This window comes from Sarcophilus harrisii, chromosome 6, assembly GCF_902635505.1.
Source record: "Sarcophilus harrisii chromosome 6, mSarHar1.11, whole genome shotgun sequence".
Taxonomy (NCBI): domain Eukaryota; kingdom Metazoa; phylum Chordata; class Mammalia; order Dasyuromorphia; family Dasyuridae; genus Sarcophilus; species Sarcophilus harrisii.
Window position 1 is genome coordinate 229,442,140 of NC_045431.1, and position 21,339 is coordinate 229,463,478.

General features: G+C 41.7%; 1 protein-coding gene across 4 annotated transcripts in view; it reads left to right on the top strand.

Moving 5' to 3' along the window:
• ALKBH3 (alkB homolog 3, alpha-ketoglutaratedependent dioxygenase) overlaps positions 1-21,339 on the top strand; it is a 49,800-nt gene that overhangs the window by 3,575 nt on the left and 24,886 nt on the right. For 3 of the 4 annotated variants that reach the window (XM_031943744.1, XM_031943743.1, XM_031943745.1), the window contains 5 exons: positions 227-333; positions 4,852-4,886; positions 11,978-12,025; positions 15,010-15,113; positions 18,228-18,316. In XM_031943744.1, coding sequence (XP_031799604.1) covers positions 227-333; positions 4,852-4,886; positions 11,978-12,025; positions 15,010-15,113; positions 18,228-18,316 — 383 coding nt within the window. Of the gene's footprint in view, positions 1-226; positions 334-3,139; positions 3,250-4,851; positions 4,887-11,977; positions 12,026-15,009; positions 15,114-18,227; positions 18,317-21,339 lie in introns of those variants that run through there. The other variant, XM_031943746.1, reaches the window with a different exon arrangement.

The following is a 21,339-nucleotide window of genomic DNA, read 5'->3' on the forward strand; positions in this document are numbered from 1 at the left end:
CTTAGACCTCCCAGCGCGCGCACGCGCGCGCACACACACACACACACACACACACACACACACACACCCCTCTCGTTGGACCCCAGCCATGCTCAGATGCCAGGGAGGCCCAAGGTCATTGAGATCTTGGGGCTTCCTTAGTGAAATGGGGAGAGGTTCTCATGCTCCCTTGGCTCCATTATGGGCTGGTGCTCCTAGTCTGACCTTGTTCTTTGCTTTGCTTTAGGTCTTGGTGCCAAAGGCTCACCCCAGCAAGGCCTTGGGCAGAATTGGATGAAAAGTGAGTCACATCTACCTGAAAGACAGTTTGTGTATAAAGAACCAAAGGAAGAGGTAAGTGCTCCTCCCAGCTCCCAGAATCAAGGGAAGTTTTTAAAAGTGCATTTACTATTAAGTGAAAAAACTAGAGAGCAATTAAAAGGCATTCACAAAATGGTGGACAGCCACCACACTAGGCTCTGGAGAGACTGAGACAACAGTCCCTGCCTCATGGAGCTTACCTGGGCACGGGAGAACGTTCAGACACAGGCACAAGGTGCACACATTAGATACAAGGTGTGGGGACAGGGAGAGTGCCCAGGGCCTGTCAGAAAGGGCTTTCTCCCCAAGTGGGATTTGTGGTTTTCAAGGAAACTCTGAATTTTGAGAAGAGGGAATAGAAAGGAGATTGCCTGAACCCTGAGGCTTGGAAGGGTGAGGTTGGGGAGGACTTTACAAGCCAGTAGAAGAGTTTGTCTTTGCTTGTGGAGTGAGTGAGAAGAAGTTGCTGGACTTTACTGAATATGAAGGTGACATGTTCAAAGCCAGTTTTAGAGCCCCAGACGTTTGGCACAAGAGCTGAGCGGCAGTATGAGGAAGGTGGATAGACCTGGCTTCCAGTCCCAGCTTTGCCGCTTACTGCTGCTCTGACCAGACTTAGACTATTGTTGTTTGTTCTTCCTTCTCAAGGAGGACCAGGACATCTGCAAGGTGATGTCTTGACTTGAAAGGGAATTGGATTTAAGTGATGTAGGGCCAAGCAAGGTCATCGGCCTCTCTTGCCCCAGCTACGGGTCGGGATGACTGGAGAATACCCTGGATGCAGTGGGAGACCCTGGCCTTATTATCCTTGAGGTCTTTAACAAGGCGCAGTTTGTCTGAGGCAGTGCCCATTCTGTAATTAAGGCTAGGTAAGAATTGAGGCAAAAGATTGCCTCTTCCTTAAAAAAAATCACTCTGGGAGGGGAAGACCCTCAGAGTTTCTGACCAAAACAGAAATGATTTGCTATTTGCATCCACTCTGAGCCAACAAAACTCAAGCAGTGACCTGGGCTTAGACTATGGAACCATCTTTTAGGGCCTTTTTTTGCCATTCATGATCTGTGCTCCTGGACTGTGATGGAGAGGGTCCCTCAATGCCTTGACATCTTCCATTAGAGATTCTTTTTTCCCCATCAAGGTCTTGCTCAGAAGCCACATCCTTCATAAAGTCCTCTCTGGTGGAAGGGGCTCCTCCTTCCCCAATCTTTTTTTTAGATTTACTTTTATTTACTTACTTTTTTACTTCTGGTTCCTTAGTATATTGTTATTTGTCCTTTTGCTTTGTTCCCCTCCTGAATGATAATCTCCTTCAGGAGAGGCACTCTGTTTTTCTCCTTTGTTTCTCCAACATCTGGTACAGCTTTGTACATAATGAGCCCTTGATAAGCGCTTGTTGACTTGATTGTTGAATGTTTTTCCCACTGAGCAGGATTCAAGTTCAGCAGGGGCAATTGGTAGGTTCTCCATTGTAGTGAAAAATTGACATCTACAACTAATGGCAAAGCTTCAATTTATCATAGTTGCTGGTTCCAACCTCTTCACTGGAGTCATTTAACAGAGTTCCTTGCTAACTAGCAAGAGTATTAATTAGAGGCATTATGCCTTTCTCCTCAACTTCTCTCCTGATCCTTTTTTACAAATATATATGCCAAGAAAGCTGCTGGCATGCATCAAGTACCCTTGATAAGAAGAACAAGGTCAAGGGGATAGTAAAATGAGAATTCAACTCAAAAGAGGTGGTTTTAATTTTTATTCTTTTTTTTTTTTTAATTAAATAAATTTCAATTAACAAGCATTTATTTTTTCCCTCTAGGGAAAAGAAAACCAAAGCAAACCCTTACTACTCAAGTCAAACAGATACCCAATGAGAGAAATGATTATCCAGCGTTCTCTTCTTTTGAAGTCCTGATTTAAAGAAAAAGAAAAAGTTTAATCTCTTGAAGAATATTACTGATAATGAGATTGAATCAGCTCTCCTCACCCAACTTAATAAGGAATTTGATCTAAGATGGGGAAGCTTGTTGTGCTCTATTCTAGCTTGGGTTGAGATAGATCCTTTTATCCAGATAGCCCAAGGCTGGAGGGGGTCTGATTATGGAGGTGATTTCTCTGGCCAGCAGTGACATGATGTCCCTCTTGGCCCTTCTTTGAATACCTACTCTTCAGAATATAAACTGTGAGCCTCCATCCTGATTGTCTTTGATCTAATGACTATCCTTTTATTTTCTATTTATTTATTTATTTATTTATATTATTATAGTAACTTTTTATTGACAGAACCCATGCCAGGGTAATTTTTTTACAACATTATCCCTTGCACTCACTTCTGTTCTGATTTTTCCTTCCCACCCTCCACCCCCTTCCCTAGATGGCAAGCAGTCCTATACATGTTAAATAAATTACAGTATATCCTAGATACAATATATGTGTGCAGATCCAAACAGTTCTCTTGTTGCTCAGGAAGAATTGGATTCAGAAGGTAAAAATAACCCGGGAAGAAAACAAAAATGCAAACAGTTTACATTCATTTCCCAGTGTTTTTTCTTTGGGTGTAGCTGCTTCTGTCCATCATTGATCAATTGAAACTGAACTATGACCATCCTTTTATTAATAATATGTTAGCCCTATTAACAAAATTATTAAATTACCCAGAAACACACTCTCTTAAACCTTTATAATCGTCAAGCCATATTGATCATGTCAAAAAATGCATCTCATTCCTCATGTTTGGTTGTCTATCACCTTGGTCAGCAAGTGGTTGTATTCTTCATCATTGGTCTTCTGGAATCATGGTTATTTTGTTCAGAGTTCTAAAATCTTTCATTGTTCTTTTTTACAGTGGTGTTAGATAATTTGTTTTGCTGATTCTGCTCCCATCACTGCAGTTAGTTCATGGAAGTCTTCCCAGTTTGCTCTGAAATTCTCCTTTTTGTCATTTCTTATGACTCGGTAATATTCCATTATATTCATATGCCATAATTTGCTTTTCCATTCCCCAATAAGTAGCTACCCTTTTAGTTTTCAGTTTGTTAATACTATGAAAAAGCTGCTGTGATTATTTTTGTACACACACGAGTCCCTGATGTTTTTGGGGTTATGGACCTAGTAATGATATTGATGAGTCAAAAGAGTATACATAGATAAATCACTTTTTTGGGTATAATTCCAACTTCCTTTCCAGAATAGCTGAAACGATTTACAATTCCAGCAACAGTGTCTGTTTTCCCTTATCTTTTCCAATATTATTTTTCTATTTTGTCACCTTTGCCAAATTTACAGTTACATTATTTTGCATTTCTCTAATTAATAGTGATTTGGAGGATTTTTTTTTTCACGTGGCTATCAATGGCTTGGATTTCTTCCCCTCGTGACTTTGTATTCATGTCTTTTGATATGAAATCTTATGCTCTTATGATTCATGTATCTTAGAAATGAGAACTAGTTCAAAGAAAGTTGCTGCCAAGATTTGTTCCCATATAACTGTTTTCCTTCTAATCTTAAACTGCCTTAGTTTGATTTATGCAAAAAGTTTTTAATAACCAAAATTGTGATCCTTTTGGTCCTTCGCTTGTTCATGAATTCTTCCCTTTTCCATGGATCTGAAAGGTTTCTTCTTGTTCTAACTAATGATGGGAACTTTTATATCCAGATCATGTATCCATTTGGAACTTATCTTGGTTTATGATATGAGGTGTTGTCTAAACCTAATTTCTCCCAGACTACCCTTTGGTTTTTCCCGCATCCATGTTTTTTTTTTTTGTTTTTTTTTTTGTTTTTTTTTTGGGTCAAATACTGACAGCAGATGGCTCTTCCGGTTTATTGAGCATGAGGCTACTTGGTTCATTTGCTTAAAGGTGGTGGATTTCGTCTCTCCTTTTGTTCAGCCTCGTGAATCTTTGAATCAGGACCAGACTGTTCTGATGATCACCCCTTTTAGTGTAGTTTGGGACCCAGTCCTGTGAGGAGCATTTCAGTAAGGAGTAGGGAATAAGAATAAGTACTGAGGCACTAGGGGGCGCCCTGGACTCAGGAAAACTCGAGTTCAAATTCATCCTCAGACTGGGCAAGTCACTCACCCTCTGTCTGCCTCTGTTTCCTCAGCTGTAAAGGGGGGGTAATAACAGCCCCTGTTTCACAGGGTTGTTGTGAGAATCAGATGAGATAATATTTGTAAAAAGCCCTTCGCGTAATACCTGGCGTAGTATAATAACAACAGCGATAGTAGTTAACATTTATGTATTTCCTTCTTTGTGCCAGGCATTTTACTGATTGCTTTTCACAAATATTACCTCGCAAAAGTCCTGAGAGGTGGAGGCTGCTTTTATGCCCATTTTACAGATGAGGAAACTGAGGTAGACAGTTAAGTAGCTTGTCCAGAGTCACATAGCTAGTGAGAGTGAATTTAAACTCAGCTCTTCCTGACCACAGGCCAAGTGTTCCATTAGGTACAATATAAACACTAATATTTCTGTGCAGAAATAGGAACGCCTTTGAATTCAGGACGTTAAGACGGTTTTCTGATTCTAAATCTGCCATGCTTGTTTTCTGCAGGTTTTACGTCGGATCCCAGACCCACAAGTGATTGAGTGAGTACCCTGCTGCCTAATGGGGCACAATGAACATGTAAATGCTGCCCCTGTTTAGAAGTTTGTTTTCTGTCCGCTGTTGATGAGTCACAGAACCTGGGCCTGGTGAGCCAGCCCCGAATGAAGCCTCAGTCCCCCCTGAGGACTTTCATCCTCGTGGCTTTGCTCCACCTCCCCTTTGTGAAGTAGTGCTCATGCGGCTCCTTTGGAGGCCTTGCTACATTTGCTGCATGGAGAAGGGAGGAAGAACGTGGTGGAATAGGCCACAGATGTGGTGTGGTCCTTTCTGACCCATTTACTCCATCTCCAGAGAAAGTAAGCCAGAAAGGAGTTTCCAAAAGAATTTGCATTTGCTTTAAGGGAGCAGAGGGAGATCATTTTGACTCCTCGCCACACTGAAGGTCAGACATCATCAGATCTGGTTTGACTTGGAATGCTTAAAAAGCTGCAAGAAAATGTCTGGAAGAACGCCTTGTTCTTCCAGAGCAGTCTTAGTTGATTAGTGGTCAGGGCTCTCCAGCTCACTTCTGGACAGATGGGTCAGTTATGTTTCCCTGAATCTCTTGTGTTTGTACTTGGTGTGGAGAGGATCAGACCTTTGCAGTCCGAAGGCCTCAGTGCAAGTCTGGGTTCTTTGGTTTACCAGCTCAGGGCTCCTACTCAAGCCCCTTCATCCTCCTGGAGCCTCTTTTCTCCTCTTTAAAATGGTGAGCACAGACCAGATGATTTTTAAGGTGTCTTCTGGCCCTGATATTCTGAGCACCTGCAAATTGGACCAGAAACCATTCTCTTAGTTCTCTTGTGTGTCCCTGCCTTTGTCCAGTGCAGGGTCTGACTTTGCAGGTAACCTACCTAGAATGTTGAAAGATCTCTATGACCTCTGACCAAACAGGTCATTCCTGGGCTTCTGTTTTCTTCCTGTAGATGCAAATTTCTTGAAGCTCCAAAGTCCAGGTTGCTAATAGGCTAAATATAGCAAAATTATAGCACCTGTTGGGAAGCTCTGGTCAGATAGTCTGGCTTTGAAACTTTGGTTTTCATCTCGTTTTTAGGGAAGAAAAGAAAACAGACTTGAATTCTCGTGATCCTCAGGTGTGCTGGAGGTGCTCACCTGTCTCTTTGGTGACTCGCATGTTTGCTTTCGGATTTCCCTTGACGGGCATGAGCATCCCCATGGACTAGAGATCCAATGAACTATTGAGGGGCAGGTTTATGCAACAGCCTTCATGGCAGAGGCAGGTGGTCAGTGGATGTATATCCTCAGATATAATATGTTTGCAAATTTTGATAAACTCCTTTTTTTACCTTGGAGTGATGTTCTAGTGTATTGATGTAGTCCTGTTTGTTTAGCCATTCCTCAGCTTTCCTTTCTCTTTATTTCTGTGCAGAAATAGGAACGCCATATGCCATCTCAACTCTCTGGCCTAATCCCTCCCTTCTTCCCTCTGGCTCCTATCTCTCCCATGAATAGTTCCTTCCCAGAGGTCTGTCTCATCTTCAAGAAACCCTTGTTCGCTACTGCCACACTGCAGGTGGCAACCTCTGCCCCTCCTCCCTTCTCTGCCCTTTCTCTGCTGTTACTCTTGTTGATCTCCTCTCACTGGGGGCGACTGCACTGAATGGAAGGGGCTTGCTCCTGAGTTGGTCGGGATTGCTTAGCTGCCAGATCTGATGGCTCTTTGTTACGCCTTTGGACTTTTCTGCCTGATACTGCTGATAACCCTCTGCTCCTGGATATGCTTCCGTCTCTTGAGTTGTCGTGATGCTGCTCTTAATTCTCCTTCTGTTCTGTTGCACAGACACACATGCATAGCCCTCATGAGTATACACCCCAAAGCTCTCTACTGGGCCTTATTTCTATTCTGTCTTGGTAACTTCATCCAACTCTTTGGGGTTTAAATATCTCGGTTATTAAACACATAGCAAGTGTTTAATAGCTACCGACTGACTAGTTTTTTGTTTTGTTTTGTTTTAAATGGTTTATTGTTTTTATTTTTCAAGTAACAAATTTTTTAAATTAATCTGCCCTTCCCACAATGTCCCTCCCTTGAGTAAATTTTTTTTAATTAAAGCTTTTTATTCACAAAGCATATGCATGGATAATTTTTCCAACACTGACTCCTGAATAATCCTCTGCCACAAATTTTTCCCTTCTTCCCCCATCCCCTGCCCCACCTGACAGGCAGTCCAATACATGCCAAATATGCCAAAATACATGCCAGATCCAATATGTGTATATACATATTCACAGTCATCTGGTTGTGCAAGAGAATTCAGATCAAGAAGAAAGAAAAAAGAAAAACTGAGAAAAAAGAAACAAAATGCAAGCAAATAATAACAGAGAGAGTGAGAATGCTATGCTGTGCTCCACCCTCTGTTCCCCGAAGCCTCTTCCTGGGTGTAGATGGCTCTCTTCATCACTGCACAAATGGAACTGGTTTGAATGATCTCATTGTTGAAGAGAGCCACGTCCACCAGGATTGATCATTGTATAGTCTTGTTGTTGCCATGTACAATGATCTCCTGGTTCTGGTCATTTCATTTAGCATCAGTTCCTATGAGTCTCTCCAGGCCTCTCTGAAAACATTCTGCTGGTCGTTTCTTACAGAACAATAATATTCCATAACATTCATATACTACAATTTATTCAGCCATTCTCCAACTGATGGGCATCCACTCAGTTTCCAGTTTATGGCCACTACAAACAGGGCTGCCACAAACGTTTTTGCACATATGGGTCCCTTTCCCTTCTTTAAGATCTCTTTGGGATAAGCCCAGTAGTAGATCAAAGGGTATGCTGGATCAAAGGGTATGCACAATTTGATAACTTTTGAGCATAGTTCCAAATTGCTCTCCAGAATAGTTGGATTCATTCACAGTTCCACCAACAATGCATCAGTGTCCCAGTTTTCCCGCATGCCCTCCAACATTGTTCATTATCGTTTCCTATCATAGCCAACCTGACAGGTGAGTAGTGGTATCTCAGAGTTGTATCAATTTGCATTTCTCTGATCAATAGTGATTTGGAGCACCTTTTCATGTGACTACAAATAGTTTCAATTTCTTCATCTGAAAGTTGTCTTTTCATATCCTTTGACTATTTATCAATTGGAGAATGGCTTGAACTATTATTAATTTGAGTCAATTCTCTATTTTAGAAACGAGGCCTTTATCAGAACCTTTGGATATAAAAATGTTTTCCCGGTTTATTGCTTCCCTTTTAATCTATGACTGACTAGTTCTTTTCTTAGGACAGGTACATGCTGGCTCCAGCTGCCATGTTCATGGTTTGGAGATACTGAGTCAGTGAGACAAATTAAAAAACAAACAAACACTTTACTAAATGTAAACAAACACCTGGCAAAAGTATATTGACAAGTGTTCTTTGTGTCCTGGCCTCCAGATCAATAACCCAGGCTGCATAAGAATAAAAAGTCTGTTAGATTCGAAGAGCTTCTTAACAATGTTTATGTGACGTGGCCAAAAAGTGACCATAGAGCATTTGGCCTGTCCTTGCCTGGTTCTGTGCGCTTTGCGTCAGTTCCATCAGTTCCCTTAATCTGCTTTTCCTTCTGGTTTGTGCTCTGCAAGTTCCTGGCCTGGGTTTGAGTGTGAGCAATAGCAGACTAGCTGGACGCTGCCACCGTCCACTGGCTTGGCAAGGCTTGTGGAAGCGCCGCCTCTCCCTTCAGCTGGGATCCTGCCCAGCTTATTCCTCTTCACACCGTGCTGGAGGCCTGGATCAAGAGTCCGGCTTGTGGGGGCTGAGCTGAGGTCTATTCAGCCTCCTCTCAGCTTGGTGACAGGGGCCCCCTGAGGGGACCAAGAGCCTCACCTTGTCTGAAGTCAAGGCTCTTCGCTGCCCTGAGTGCTCCTGTAGTGCCACATTCCTGTAGCACTTATGGGACCAGGCAGAGGGCTGAAGTCAGCAGGACTCATCTTCCCTGAGTTAGAATATGGCCTTGGACTTCTCACTGTTCGATCCTGGGCAAATCACCTCATTCCTTTTGCTACAGTTCTTCTGTAAAATGGGCTGGAGAAAGAAATGGCAACACTCCAGTATCTTCCAAGAAAATCTCACATAGGGTCATGAAGAGTCGGAGACAACTGAAAACCTTCTGTATGACAATAAGTGTCTGTTGGCCCCTCATGTCGAGATCTGTCACATCCATGGAGCTCAAATGCCTGGGTCTTTACTGCCAACAAGTACCCTTTTTCCTCTAAGCTTTCAGGCTCACAGAAGTTTTACAGGGAGATGTTCCATTTTGGGCATTTACAATTTAATAGTAACTCACAGTTTAAATACTTTAAGATTCACAAAGCCATGGTAGAGCAATTAGGACTTGAGTATTCTCTCCCATTTTATAGATGAGCAAACAGGTTCCCCAAAATTAGTTGAGTTGTCAAGAGTCACAGGATTAGAATTTGGACTTTGGGCTCTCCTGACTATATTTCTTTCCTCTACTACATTGATTCCAATAAATATTCTAGCATTCTGAGCCTTTGATAATTCCTCATAAATCTTCTAACTTGTATGTATGATACAACATATTACATTTTTTAAATTGTTGTCTTTGATTTTTAGTATTACTTTTATTTTTGAATACATCCTTTCCCCTCCCCAGCAAGGCTTCTTATAACAAATAATAAAGGAGAAAAATGTTTGTTTGTTTTTTTAATGGCAGTTCAGCAAAACTGACCTATCCATCAGCCAAGCCTTTCAGTCTGTGCAACCTCCCACATCTGTAGTCCTAAGAGAAGAAAGTCTCATTTCTTCTTTGGTTTTCAGCTTGGTACTATAATCACAGCTTTCAGTTTCTTTTTTTCCCTCACTTTATATTGTTGCAGTGCTATTTTCCTGGTTTCTTTTTACTTCACTTTACATCTCTTCTTCCCATGTTTCTCATATTTATAGTTCTTGAATGATTGCTTGTGTTTATGTGTTGCATTCACGTAGGCATTCCCATATCAGTTGGCACTTATTTAGTTGCCAGTTCTTTGCAACTACAAAAAGTATTGCTCCAAATATTTTGATTTATATAGGACTCTCTGTAATCTATGCCTAGCGGTAGGATCTCAGGGTTAGAGGGTATGAACATTTGGCCTCTTATAGTATAATTCCACATTGATTTCCATAGCTTCATTGAGAGCATCCTACTGTGCTTGTCTTCCACAGTCTCTCCAGCACTGACCATTTTTATCTTTGGTCTTCTAGTCTATCAATCTTAATGTAAGTCTAGATAATCTATTTACAGTAGTAATTGCTTTTGTTGTTGTAGTACTTTGGGGATTACAGAGCATTTCACCCCAACAGCTCTGAATTGTGAGCATTACAAATATAATGCTTCCCTATCTGTCTAGCAGTTGTCAGAGCTAAGCTTTGAACCCAAGGATCCACATCCACACTTTATACTCCACCCCTCCTTTTCCTTGTCTGCATGGATTCTTTTCTGTCAGTGACTTGTACTATGAACTAGAGCATTTGTTTAACCCCTTGTCTCTGCTGTAATGCGGAGAGGTTTATGTCTCCTTCCTTCACTGCTATATCATGTAGTTAGCTTTGGCAAAATTTTTGAGATCTCAGAAGAACTCCAGCCCTAGAGAAGTGCCAAGTTTGATGTTTCCCGTAAGGCATTCAGGCTGTTACCCTCAAGGTTTTAGTTTTCCATTTCTGTGTCTGATTTGAAAAATTCTGTGTCTAGTTTATTTCCCCCAGCCTTGCTGTCTAGCCATAGCTATGTTGAAAGCATGCAGCCTTTTTTCATCATTAGACAGGCAACTATTTGGCTTTTGAATCACCAGTCCCAGGGAAAGATTATATTAAAATTGTCTTTTAATTCTTCCAGTAACTAAAAGAAAAGGCATTGCTACTTTTTTACATCAGACCCTTTAAAATTACCCTTGTTTCTTGGTTAAAACTGCCATTTAAAATTGTTTTGAGGATTGAAGACATATTTTACAGCCCCTGCAGAAGCCGGCCTAGAGCCAGAGAGCCATTTTTAATGGTGTTGGTAGACAAGAAAAATCTGCAACTTTATACATATAGGAGAAAATGATGGTGGAATAAACTTGGTGCCATTGTATGTACATAGGCTGCATACTTTTTTTTATTTAATAGTATTTTATTTTTTTCCAATTACATGTAAAGATAGTTTTCATTGTTCATTTTTGTCAGATTTTGAGTTTATATTTTTCTCTCTCCTTCCCTTATCTCCTCTTCCCCAAGATAGCAAGCAGTCTGATATAGATTATACATATATACAATCATTTTAAACCTATTTCTAAATTAATCATGTTGTGAAAATAAATTCAGAACAAAATGGAAAGAACCACAGGAAATAAAAAACAAAAAATGACAAAAATAGTATGTCTCAGTCTGTATTTAGTTTCCATAGTTCTTTTTCTGTATATGAGTTGTGCATTTTTCCATCCCAAATCTATTGAAATTATCTTGGATCTGTTGTATTGCCAAGGAGAGCTAAGTCTTTTGTAGTCAGTTATCACACAGGCTTGCTGTTCGTCTATACAGTGTTCTGGTTCTGCTCACTTCACTTAGTATCAGTTCATACAAGTCCAGCACAGACTGGATGTTGAGTAGATAGCATATTGTGTAAGGGTTAAGAGGAAAATGTGGGTAGATATACTGAGGATTGAACTTGTGTTACTTTTCCTCATAGCCTCATATGCCTAATTTTCCTATTTAAGAAGAGTGTAAATATTGTCCATTGTGGACATTTGGCCTTCAGCAAGAGAGGAGACATTCTATACTACCCTTCTTCCCTATTTTGGCTCTCTGAAAATTCTGAATGTATACTTAGAAGCCTGTACAAAATAACTGTTTGGACATGTATACTTATATTGTATTTAATTTACACTTTAATATATTTAACATGTATTGGTCAACCTGCCATTTGGAGGAGGAGATGGAGGGAAGAAGAGGAAAAATTGGAACAAAAGGTTTGGCAATTGTCAATACTGTAAAATTACCCATGCATATAACTTGTAAATAAAAAGCTATTAAAAAAAAAAAAGAAGAAGCCTGTAAAAAATCATTTCTTACACAGAGTTTTTCTTCTGTTTTCTTTCCTTAGCAAAGAAGGTGTCTATGAAATCAGCATATCACCCACAGGCACTTCTCGGTGAGTGAATCCTTTCAGCAGAGGGGCTGGTTCTCAGGAAGGCACTGTCATTTCAGAGTCCCCACTGGAGGGGAACTCTGAAAATATACTCATGTATGTGCCCAGAATTGAAACTTTGGACTTCAGATTCCTAATCCTATTTTGAATTAGAAAACAATTCTGTTTTCTCATCTATAAAATGAGTAGATTTGGACAAAATGATCTCTAAAGTTCTTTCTGGTTTTGTAATTTTTGTGTATTTTGTGTTTGGATGATTATTTGTAACTTTTAAAAAGCACTTTTAAATCTCTTATCTTTTTTTACTCACATAACTTATCTGTGGAGTTTGAATTGCAAACTTTTTTTTTCCCAGAAATTCTTTTTGGATTTTGCTTTTCATGGATTTTTTTGGTTTTTTTATTCATTTCTTAATATAGCCTTCCTCCCTTCTCTTTCCAGTATCCATTCCTTGTAACAAAGATTAAAAATTAAAGTTTCTAGGGGGCAGCTAGGGGGTGCAGTGGGTAGAACACCAGCCCTAAAGTCAGGAGGACCCGAGTTCAAATGTGGCCTCAGACATTTAACACTTTAACACTTCCTGGCTCTGTGACTCTGGGCAAGTCACTTAACCCCAATTGCCTCAGCAAAAAAAAAAAAAAAAAAAAAAAAAATTTAACTTTAACAAGATGAAGAACTGCTGAGTGTGCTGAGTGCCAGGGTTCCTTCAGCAAGGTGGAGAAAGGGAATCAGGCTACTTCTTTTGGTTTTTACATCTGTAGAAACTAAGAGATGTGAGGGAAAAAGAAACTTCAAAAAATTAAGCAAACTAAAACTTTATCTGATGAAGGTTGTTTTTAAAAATTCATAGGAGCCCAGTCTTAGAAGCAGAGGGGGCTTTAGAGGATGTTTTGTTGCATATCCTCATTTTAAAGGTGAGGAACTGAAACTGAGAGGCTCAGTAACTATGTTCCCAGGTCGTGCAGCCATCTTCTGAAAGAGTATTTGAATTCAAGTCTTGCTGGTTTCCGAGGTCCATTCTGAGGATGTTCATTGTACCATTCAGTGATGCTGCTGTTGATTAGGATGCTTCATGGAGTACTTTTGGAAGTTGAATTCAGAACTCATTTGTAAGGGATGAACAACCTTACTATTTTGCAGTTAAGCCTCTTTTGGATGTAAACTGCCATTTCACTCCCTATTTTATTTTCATCAGTCTTGGCTCCAATTACTCATAATTTTTCTCAATTCCAGTTCCCCTCTGCAAGGTAAAAGTTTGCCACAAATGAGGATATTCAAAAACTGATATTCTGAAGGAAGTTCCCAATATTGGGATGAGGAAAAGACCTCCCAATGGCACCATTTTGAAAAATCCAACCCTCATTGGCCTGCAAAAGCTTTAGTGTTTGCTTTCTTAAGGAATTGTGTATGATTACATGTATCGTTACAAATACAACTTTGAAGGCTCTGCATGGGAAATGGGAACTCTGGCAGGTTCCACTGAGCTACAAGGACCTTAAGTATGGGTCTGGTGACAGTCTGTGGCTGCTGTCCAAGGTCCAACCTGGCTGGATGCTGAGTTTTCGTCTCAGTGATGGATGTCCAGAAATTGACCTCTTATTGATGAAATTTTTGGCCACACTAACATGTTGCCTATAATTGCATCTCATCGCATCTTGTGGAATTGGCAGAGGAATGTCCAAATGGAAATTCTTGATTCTGGAGACTGTAAATCCTAGAACAGTAATACTTTGCTCATATTAATCCAGTGAGGTAGGGTTTACAAGAATCAGTTCCCTCATTTTATAAATTAAAAGCAGGTTCATCAAGGTAGCAGTTAAAGTCACATATTCTAAGGTCTCCTCACTACCTCTTCCCCGTCCAGAGTGAGGGCACCCCTAGAAATGAGAATGTTGGGTGGATGTTCTTTGGGAGCTCTTAAATAACAGGAATATTCCCACAAGAACAAAGAGTGGGAGCGTTTGTGCATTTTATTCCAAAGGCCTGAACCATAACTCGTGGCTTTAGGCCACCAAGGTCTGAGTACCCTAAAGAGAGTGGCCTTCCCGTGCTGATCCTGCCTGACTCGAGACTGCCTCTCCCTTTGCTGTTGGGGATACGTGGGGATGAATGGAGCAGCTAGGAGGATGGGTGAGCCAGCTGGGGGGCTGCCATGCCACAGGTTTGTTCCTAAAACACAGGCATGCAGCTAGCAGCATGATTAGGGAATGATTCTGTTCACTGCCTCCCATGCCTGTGTTCTCAGATAAGCCAAGGTCAGAGACTGCATTCAAGTACTTCATATTTTTTTCTTAGCTATAACATACAATCATGACATCACAAACTGGCGTACTTTGTATGCCAGTCTCATGGCCAAGTTGTGTGAACATCCTTTGTTCATGTTTCCCTCTACTCTGCCCGTCTTCCTGATCTTTTTTTCTCACTCTTTTTGCCTGGCTTTGTGAAACATCCCTCCTTCCCTCACAAGGGATTTTATTGTTTTTGGTTTTTTACTCTCAGTTCATTTGATTATGTAACATAATACAAGCTTTTTAGTGTACTTTATTTCCTCCCCAAGCAGAGTAACTGTTTGCAGATATTATTATAGAGCAGTCACGTATCTTTTTGAAGATAGAAGTTACTGAGTACTCTCTAGATTGTTTTCTGCCAGATTCCCTAAGCAGACTGTACTTGCATTATGTTGTTGGGCCTGTAACTCTTTAATCATATTTTAAAATCCCAAGAAGAACACTCTCCTAACAGCTCTAGCTCATGCAATCTCTTTGCATGCTTTCGTGGCCCAGGTCCCTCTGGTTTCCACAGCACAGTATTGTCCAGTCACTGCCTTGCTGATTTTTGGTTTTCCAAAATGCCTCTTGATTAATAGGAGGTGGAGATGCTCCAAGAGATTGCTTCTTTGCTTTAACATCTGAAGAGATTGCCTCAGTGTGTTAAGTTATCTTACTTCAGTGCCCTTTAACCTGCCGTGCTTCTGCTTTGTTCATCAGGATACGCTTATTTCCCAATTTCATTGACTCGGAAGAAGCCGATTGGATATTTGAACAATTGTGCCAAGATATTCCATGGAAGCAGAGGACTGGTAATCGAGAAGGTGAGTCTAAGGGAACTCCTCACCTTCCTAACATTTCTCATTTTAAGCTAGGATCGCCCAAGAACTCCCAACATTCTAGCCCTTTTATGGGCTTCTTTTCAAGGTCCTTTCCCTCATGGAAGACGTTTCTTGTCAAGAAGCATGAGGAACCTAAAGGATGGGGTCACTTATTGCTTTGGGCAGTGGTGCCCAGTTTTTATTTGTGGCTATTTGCCCAGGATTATTTTGTGAGCCCCACCCTAAGCTCTTGTAGACTGGAAGCTCCTGTTTCTAACCCTGGACACTCGGTTCTTTAGCCTGCTCGTCCCATCAGCTACACCTCCACTCCACTTTTTGCCATTCCCCCCGGCATACTACCGGAAATCCCCCTCTCCGATTACAAAGTCTATTGGCCTTTCACCTCTTCCTCTGCTTTCCTCTGTGTGTCTACCCTGTGACCTCCAATCACTGTCTTCCCTCCATCTAGACCCCTTCTGAGCCAATTCAGTTCTCTTGGTTTTCCTCTCTTGAATCTCCAGCCACCCCCCGCCCCAGCCTTGGGTCGCCCCCAGATTTGTCACCTCCACACTGAGGATGCCTGAATGCAGAAAGAAGCGTAGTTGTTCGGGTTGGGCCCTACAGGTTTCTGCTGCACATCCTCAGCTGGGCCTTCTCTGCTGCTCGGCAGCCCTGCCGCAGTCCCTGCTGGCTCTTCCACCCCTCTTCCTCCTTCCTCAAATTTCCCTCGGCCTTCTTGGGGGAGTCCCTTGCCCGACTTCTACAGAAAAGGGTCCAGGGCATTCTCCAAACTCACCTGTTCCTCAGCCCCTCTCACACCTGCCCAGGCCGTCCCATCAGTCCCACCTTCTCCCATTGATTCTGGCCTCCCTCTGCTCCTCTGGCTCTCCGTATCTCCCTCCCACTGAGCCCTCCCCTCCTGACTGCAGCCATCTGTGGCTTCCCGGTCCTGGAAAAGGCCGCCCCCAGCAGAGTTCTCTCCACTTACTCTCTGCTTCCCCCTTTACCCTCTGACTTCTGACCTTCCACCAGACTATTCTCTAGGATCTCTTAGCTGCCAGATTCAGTGGCTTTTTCTCAGTCCTTGTCCTTTTCTCACTGCAGCTTCTAACAATTGATCCTCTCTCTTCTCTCTAGCTTTCTGGGACATTGCTCTCTATCTCTTGGTTCTCCTCCTACCACTCAGACTGCCCCTTCTCTGTTTTCTTGCCGGATCCACCTCCAGATCATGCCTTGAATTATAAAATCATGAACCCTGACAACCTCAGGGTTTTGTCCCAGACCCTCTTCTCTTTTCCCTCTGTACTTTTTCATTAGGTGATGTCATCAGTTCCTATGGATTTAATTATCCTCTCCTTGTTGATGATTCTCAAATCTATCTTACCCATATCTCTCTGGTTCACATTTCCAACTGCCTTTCACTCACCTGGAAATCAATGTCCACTAGACATTTTATAGTCAGTGTGTCCCACACAGACCTCCTCCTCTTTTCCCCAAACTCTCCTCTGCATTCCCCTCAGTGCTCCCCTCCACGCTCCCCTCCGCCACTCCGGCTGAGCTCCTCAGTCTCTGACACTGCTCCTCTGTCGGACCAGCTCTGCTTGCCTGGCTTCCCTGCAGGAGCGGTCATTGGGATCCCAAGGGAAGGATGTCTAGGGGAGCCCATCCAACAGAAACTTCTTTTCCAATACACTTCTCCCCATTTGACTCCTTTTGTAAGAATCTCTTCTGCCGTTGACTTGGTGAGCTCGGTGCGCTTTCTCCACGAGCTCCGTTGGCTTTCTCCTTTCTTCGCCCCCTGGCCTTTGATTTGGGGTCCACACCCTCCCTCTGCTGGGTCCCTGCTTTTCAGCAGGTCCTTTGTCAGTTTCTGCTGGGTGACTTAAAAGCAACATTTTGTACCTTTCAATGGAAAGAGCCCTTTCCCCAGGGCTTCCCCCTTCTTATTTCTCTCTCTTGCACTTTTAATTTCATGTTGCAGAGAATCATAAGCAGGACTTATGTTTTCATGCCAGATTAAAAACCTGGAGACAGTTGCGGTGTGAAGCTATGTGAGGTGCCTGCTCTACCACCTGCTGGCACCGGGGGGCGCCCATGCCTTCGCCTTTCCTTGGCGTTGTCAGGAGGAGGGAGGGGGGAGGGCACACTTGCGCCAGCTCCTCTGAGCACCCCCTCCCCTGGATCAGTAATGAAAGGAGAGGCCCTTTGGAAGGGACAGGGAAGGGGGAGGGAGGTCTCGGGCTGAAGACTGGTTTGACATGAGGGTTTTGTTGCCCTGGCGGTTTTACCATGTGCAGTGCTGGGCCTGGGGCTGATGCTAGGGGGCCCTTTCCCTGCCTTTGGCAGCAGCCCAGCCATCTGAGGTGGGGGTGGGGGGGGGGGAGAGGCCAGAGTTTGTAAAAAGGAAAAAAAAGGAAAAAAAAAACGTATTATCTCTTCCCTTCTTCCATTCATTTCCCTCACCATGCCCTTGACTTCTTCCTCATTAATCTCATCACTTTTTCCTCTCTAATGAGAATTCCTGGCTCCTCTCAGGTAAATGTCTTTCCACCTTAACTCATCACAAACATTCAGATCTCTGGGTCTTTCTTTATGCAGTCTGTCTACTTTGGAATTTCTTCACTTCTCCTATCTGCCCACACAAATCCTACTCATCTTCCCAAGGCCCTTCTCATGGCTCACCTCCAGCTACACTGCCCTCGCCAGTCTCCTTTTGTATACTCCTCTTTGTTGTACTTACCGTCTGTGCTTCTATACTGGCACTTTGCTTGTATTTCTCTCTGATTCAGGTCTGAGAGAGAGATTCTTGAGGGAAGGGCCTCTTATGCTTCCCTTACATTTTCTGTACCATCTAATACGTTGCAAGGCTCTTAATAAATACTCCAAAAATATATTGATTCTGTTGTACTCAGAGAGTGAACTCTCCTTGAAAAGAAAAAAAAATGTGTCTGTACACACACAGATACCCACGCTCCCCACTGATTAGAGACCACCCTTAGGTTTTACACAGTCAGATTTTGCAAGGGGGGAAATATTATGAACTGTATTAGAACCAGTGTTGGTATTAAATGGAATCCGATTGAAAAATTCCAAAGGCTTTGTAATTTCTTTCTATAGGTATGAGTTATCTGCAGCCAAGATTGACAGCGTGGTATGGAGAACTCCCTTACACTTATTCCAGAATTACAATGGAGCCAAATCCTCAAGTACGTTTACATTTTTAAAAAAATTTTTAAAGCTTTTTATTTTCAAAATATGTGCATGGATAATTTTTCAACATTCACCCTTGCAAAGCCTTCTTTTCCAATTTTTCCCCTCCTTCCCCCCATCCCTTCTTCTAGATGGCAAGTAATCCAATATGTGTTAAACATGGTAAAAATATATGTTAAATCCAATAAATGCATACATATTTATACAATTATCTTGCTGCATAAGAAAAATCAGATTAAAAAGGAAAAAATGAGAAAGAAAATATAATGCAAGCAAACAACAAAAAGAGTGAAAATGCTATGTTGTGAACCACATTCAGTTCCCACAGTCCTTTCTCTGACTGTAGATGGCTCTCTTCATCACAACCATTGGAACTGGCCTGAATCATCTCAATGTTAAAAAGAGCCACATCCATCAAAATTGATCAGCATATAATCTTGTTGCCGTAGCATGTTTAAATTTTATAACTGATGTATTTTTATAGACTAAATACCAAGAATTTTTGGTACAGAACTTAAAATCCCACTGGATAGGGTCTGTGGAGTCACCAGTCCTTTGGCCCTTAGTGAATATCATTCTTTTCATTCTTTTTGTGATCTAGTGAAACAATTAAAGAATGAGATCAAAATAGAACCAGTGCTTAGCATCTTAAGAAAGTAAAGATTATTTTCTCACCCGTTCTACTTTCTATGTATATACGGGCCTTTCCATTACCTATGAGGTAGTATCCTTTAGCCTGCCCTATGAAATCAGTTCATGGCTGTCCCTCTCCCTCCTCTTGTTACTTCTGAAGAATCTGGAGCTTTTTATGTTGATTTCTGTGCTAATGTTAAGACTGGAGCTTTTGGGTCTCCAAACTTATCATCTTCTTGGATGTCTGCCTCCCTTTTTCTTTGTTTGGAATGTTCACTGGGGCAGGCAGTTATAGTCTAGTTTGTAAATTAAAATTGTCAAGGGGATGAAGTTGGTATACAAGAAGGAGCCTCCGGTTCAGTTCGTAGGATCCTTGCCATTGGCAAGGGATATTGTGTGTTAATTAATAAGCTTGGAAGAAAAGGAAATTATGCTCACTCTATGTGAATAAACAGAAGTGTGAGACATTTCAGAGGAGGTAGTTAAGTCTGTGGCAGATACTGTTAATCTGTAATGGAAAACTTAGACCTGAAGATGTGAGAGGGTAAAAGTATTAAACAGATTGTCATGGTTTTTTTTTACTCAAGAAAGTTTGTGTAATCATTATTCCTAGTTTAACATTTTGTGTATAGCCCAGGCAAATAATAGACCCTTGACCATCTGAGATTATTTCAGAAACTTGCATTGCAAATTGAGCTTTCAGTTCAGTTCCTATAATTTACTGGGGCCCATGTTACTTGGCATTATTAACTGCCGCTCATTTCAACAGTTGTTGAATCAGAGCTTGGAAGATGAGCTCTTCTGGGAAGGGGAAAGGAGCTCTTATTCTTTGGGGTTGATCTTTCCAGATTAAGATGGAAAATGCATGGAGTTTATTAAGTGGTGGTTTAAAGTAGGACCTCACTTCGAATTTCTCTCCTGGATTCTGTTGGCAATTTGAAATTCCTTCAAAAGGACTGGGATTTGTTCATTTGAAATTGTGTAGTTTATTGGGAAAAACAAACCACCTTGCAGATAAGAGTTTTAAAAATATTTGTAACTTGTGGCCTGATTGTCACATTTGGTATCCGAGTTGAGGATAACCAGTCTTAAAACATGGGGTCAAGTAGGTGGTAAAGCCCCCTTTTTAGAAGCAGAGTAGACTATCACCCAACAGATTGGCTTGTTCTTTTGTTAGCTTTCACACTGTGCGCTCCATGTTCATTTTAGCTCTGGGATTCCTTTATTTCTGTAGTATTGACTGTTTTCTCATCACTTTTCAGGACGGGATGCCATTCTTGCGTATGTCAGATACATTTAGGCTCCCTGAGAATGAGAAGTTCAGCTCCCTGGGTTGTCAGGAAATTGGGGGAGTTGGTGCAACAGTGCTAAAGGAGGCTTTATCCTCTGGCTCATTGTGTTCGGTCTCTCCATCAGCCTGCCACTGAGAAAAATGGATATATTCGCAACCTAGAAACATTACAGAATTGATTACTATCACATCCTATGAACTGTAGAACCCGAGATGCTGAGAGTTGTTTCTTTTTGTTGCTCAGTCCTTTTGCAGAAAGATCTCTCTTTTTTCATTCATTTCAATTGATATTTATTGAGCAATTACATATGCAAGGAGGCACTGATTTATGCCTCTTGTTAAATCCTGGCTGATCTTTGCTACTGTGGTATTGTCAGTAAATGTAAAGCTTTAGAATCATCAGGAAATGTAGCTCGCCATCTTGCTTGGGGAACTTTTAGGAGAAAAAAGGGCATGACCTTAGTTCAGAGCTTAGTACTTACTACAAAGTAGTAAGTAGTTTTGAACTCCTGGCTCCTGTTCCCCAACTATTGTTATGGCTAAATCAAGATCTCTCAAAAACCCTTCCTTGATGATCTTAGCAGCTGGAACCCCAAGTGACCCTGAATTCTGCCGACTTTCTTTGGCTTATTCTTTCCTCCACCTTCATACACACTGTCCTGTATTTTTGAAGATTCTTTGAAGTGCTCAGAAGAGCACTTTGTTTAGACTTCTGGGAGGAAACTTAACAGAAACTGTAACAACAAAAAAAAATTTAAGGTGTCGTAGAAGGTGCAAAGTGCCTCATGAGGTTGGGGTCAGAGCTTCCTGCCAAGTGGTGAGAAAACAGGAACTTCCTAAAAGGACCAAAGTCTCCAAGTATAGCAGCCGCCCTTAGTGACCCAGAACCCTGTAGGGCACAGGGGGGCTGTGTAAGTCTTCTCAAGCCCTCACATTAAAGGAGAGTCATGGTTCTTATTAGGTGAAGTACAACTGGCTTTTCACTCTTGGGGTCACTGTGTAAAAAAATAAGCCAAACAGGAAACAGCCTTAAAAATCTTTGTAAAATTAATGCCATTCACTCCGTCTCAAAGCAGCGGTGGACCCAAAATGAAG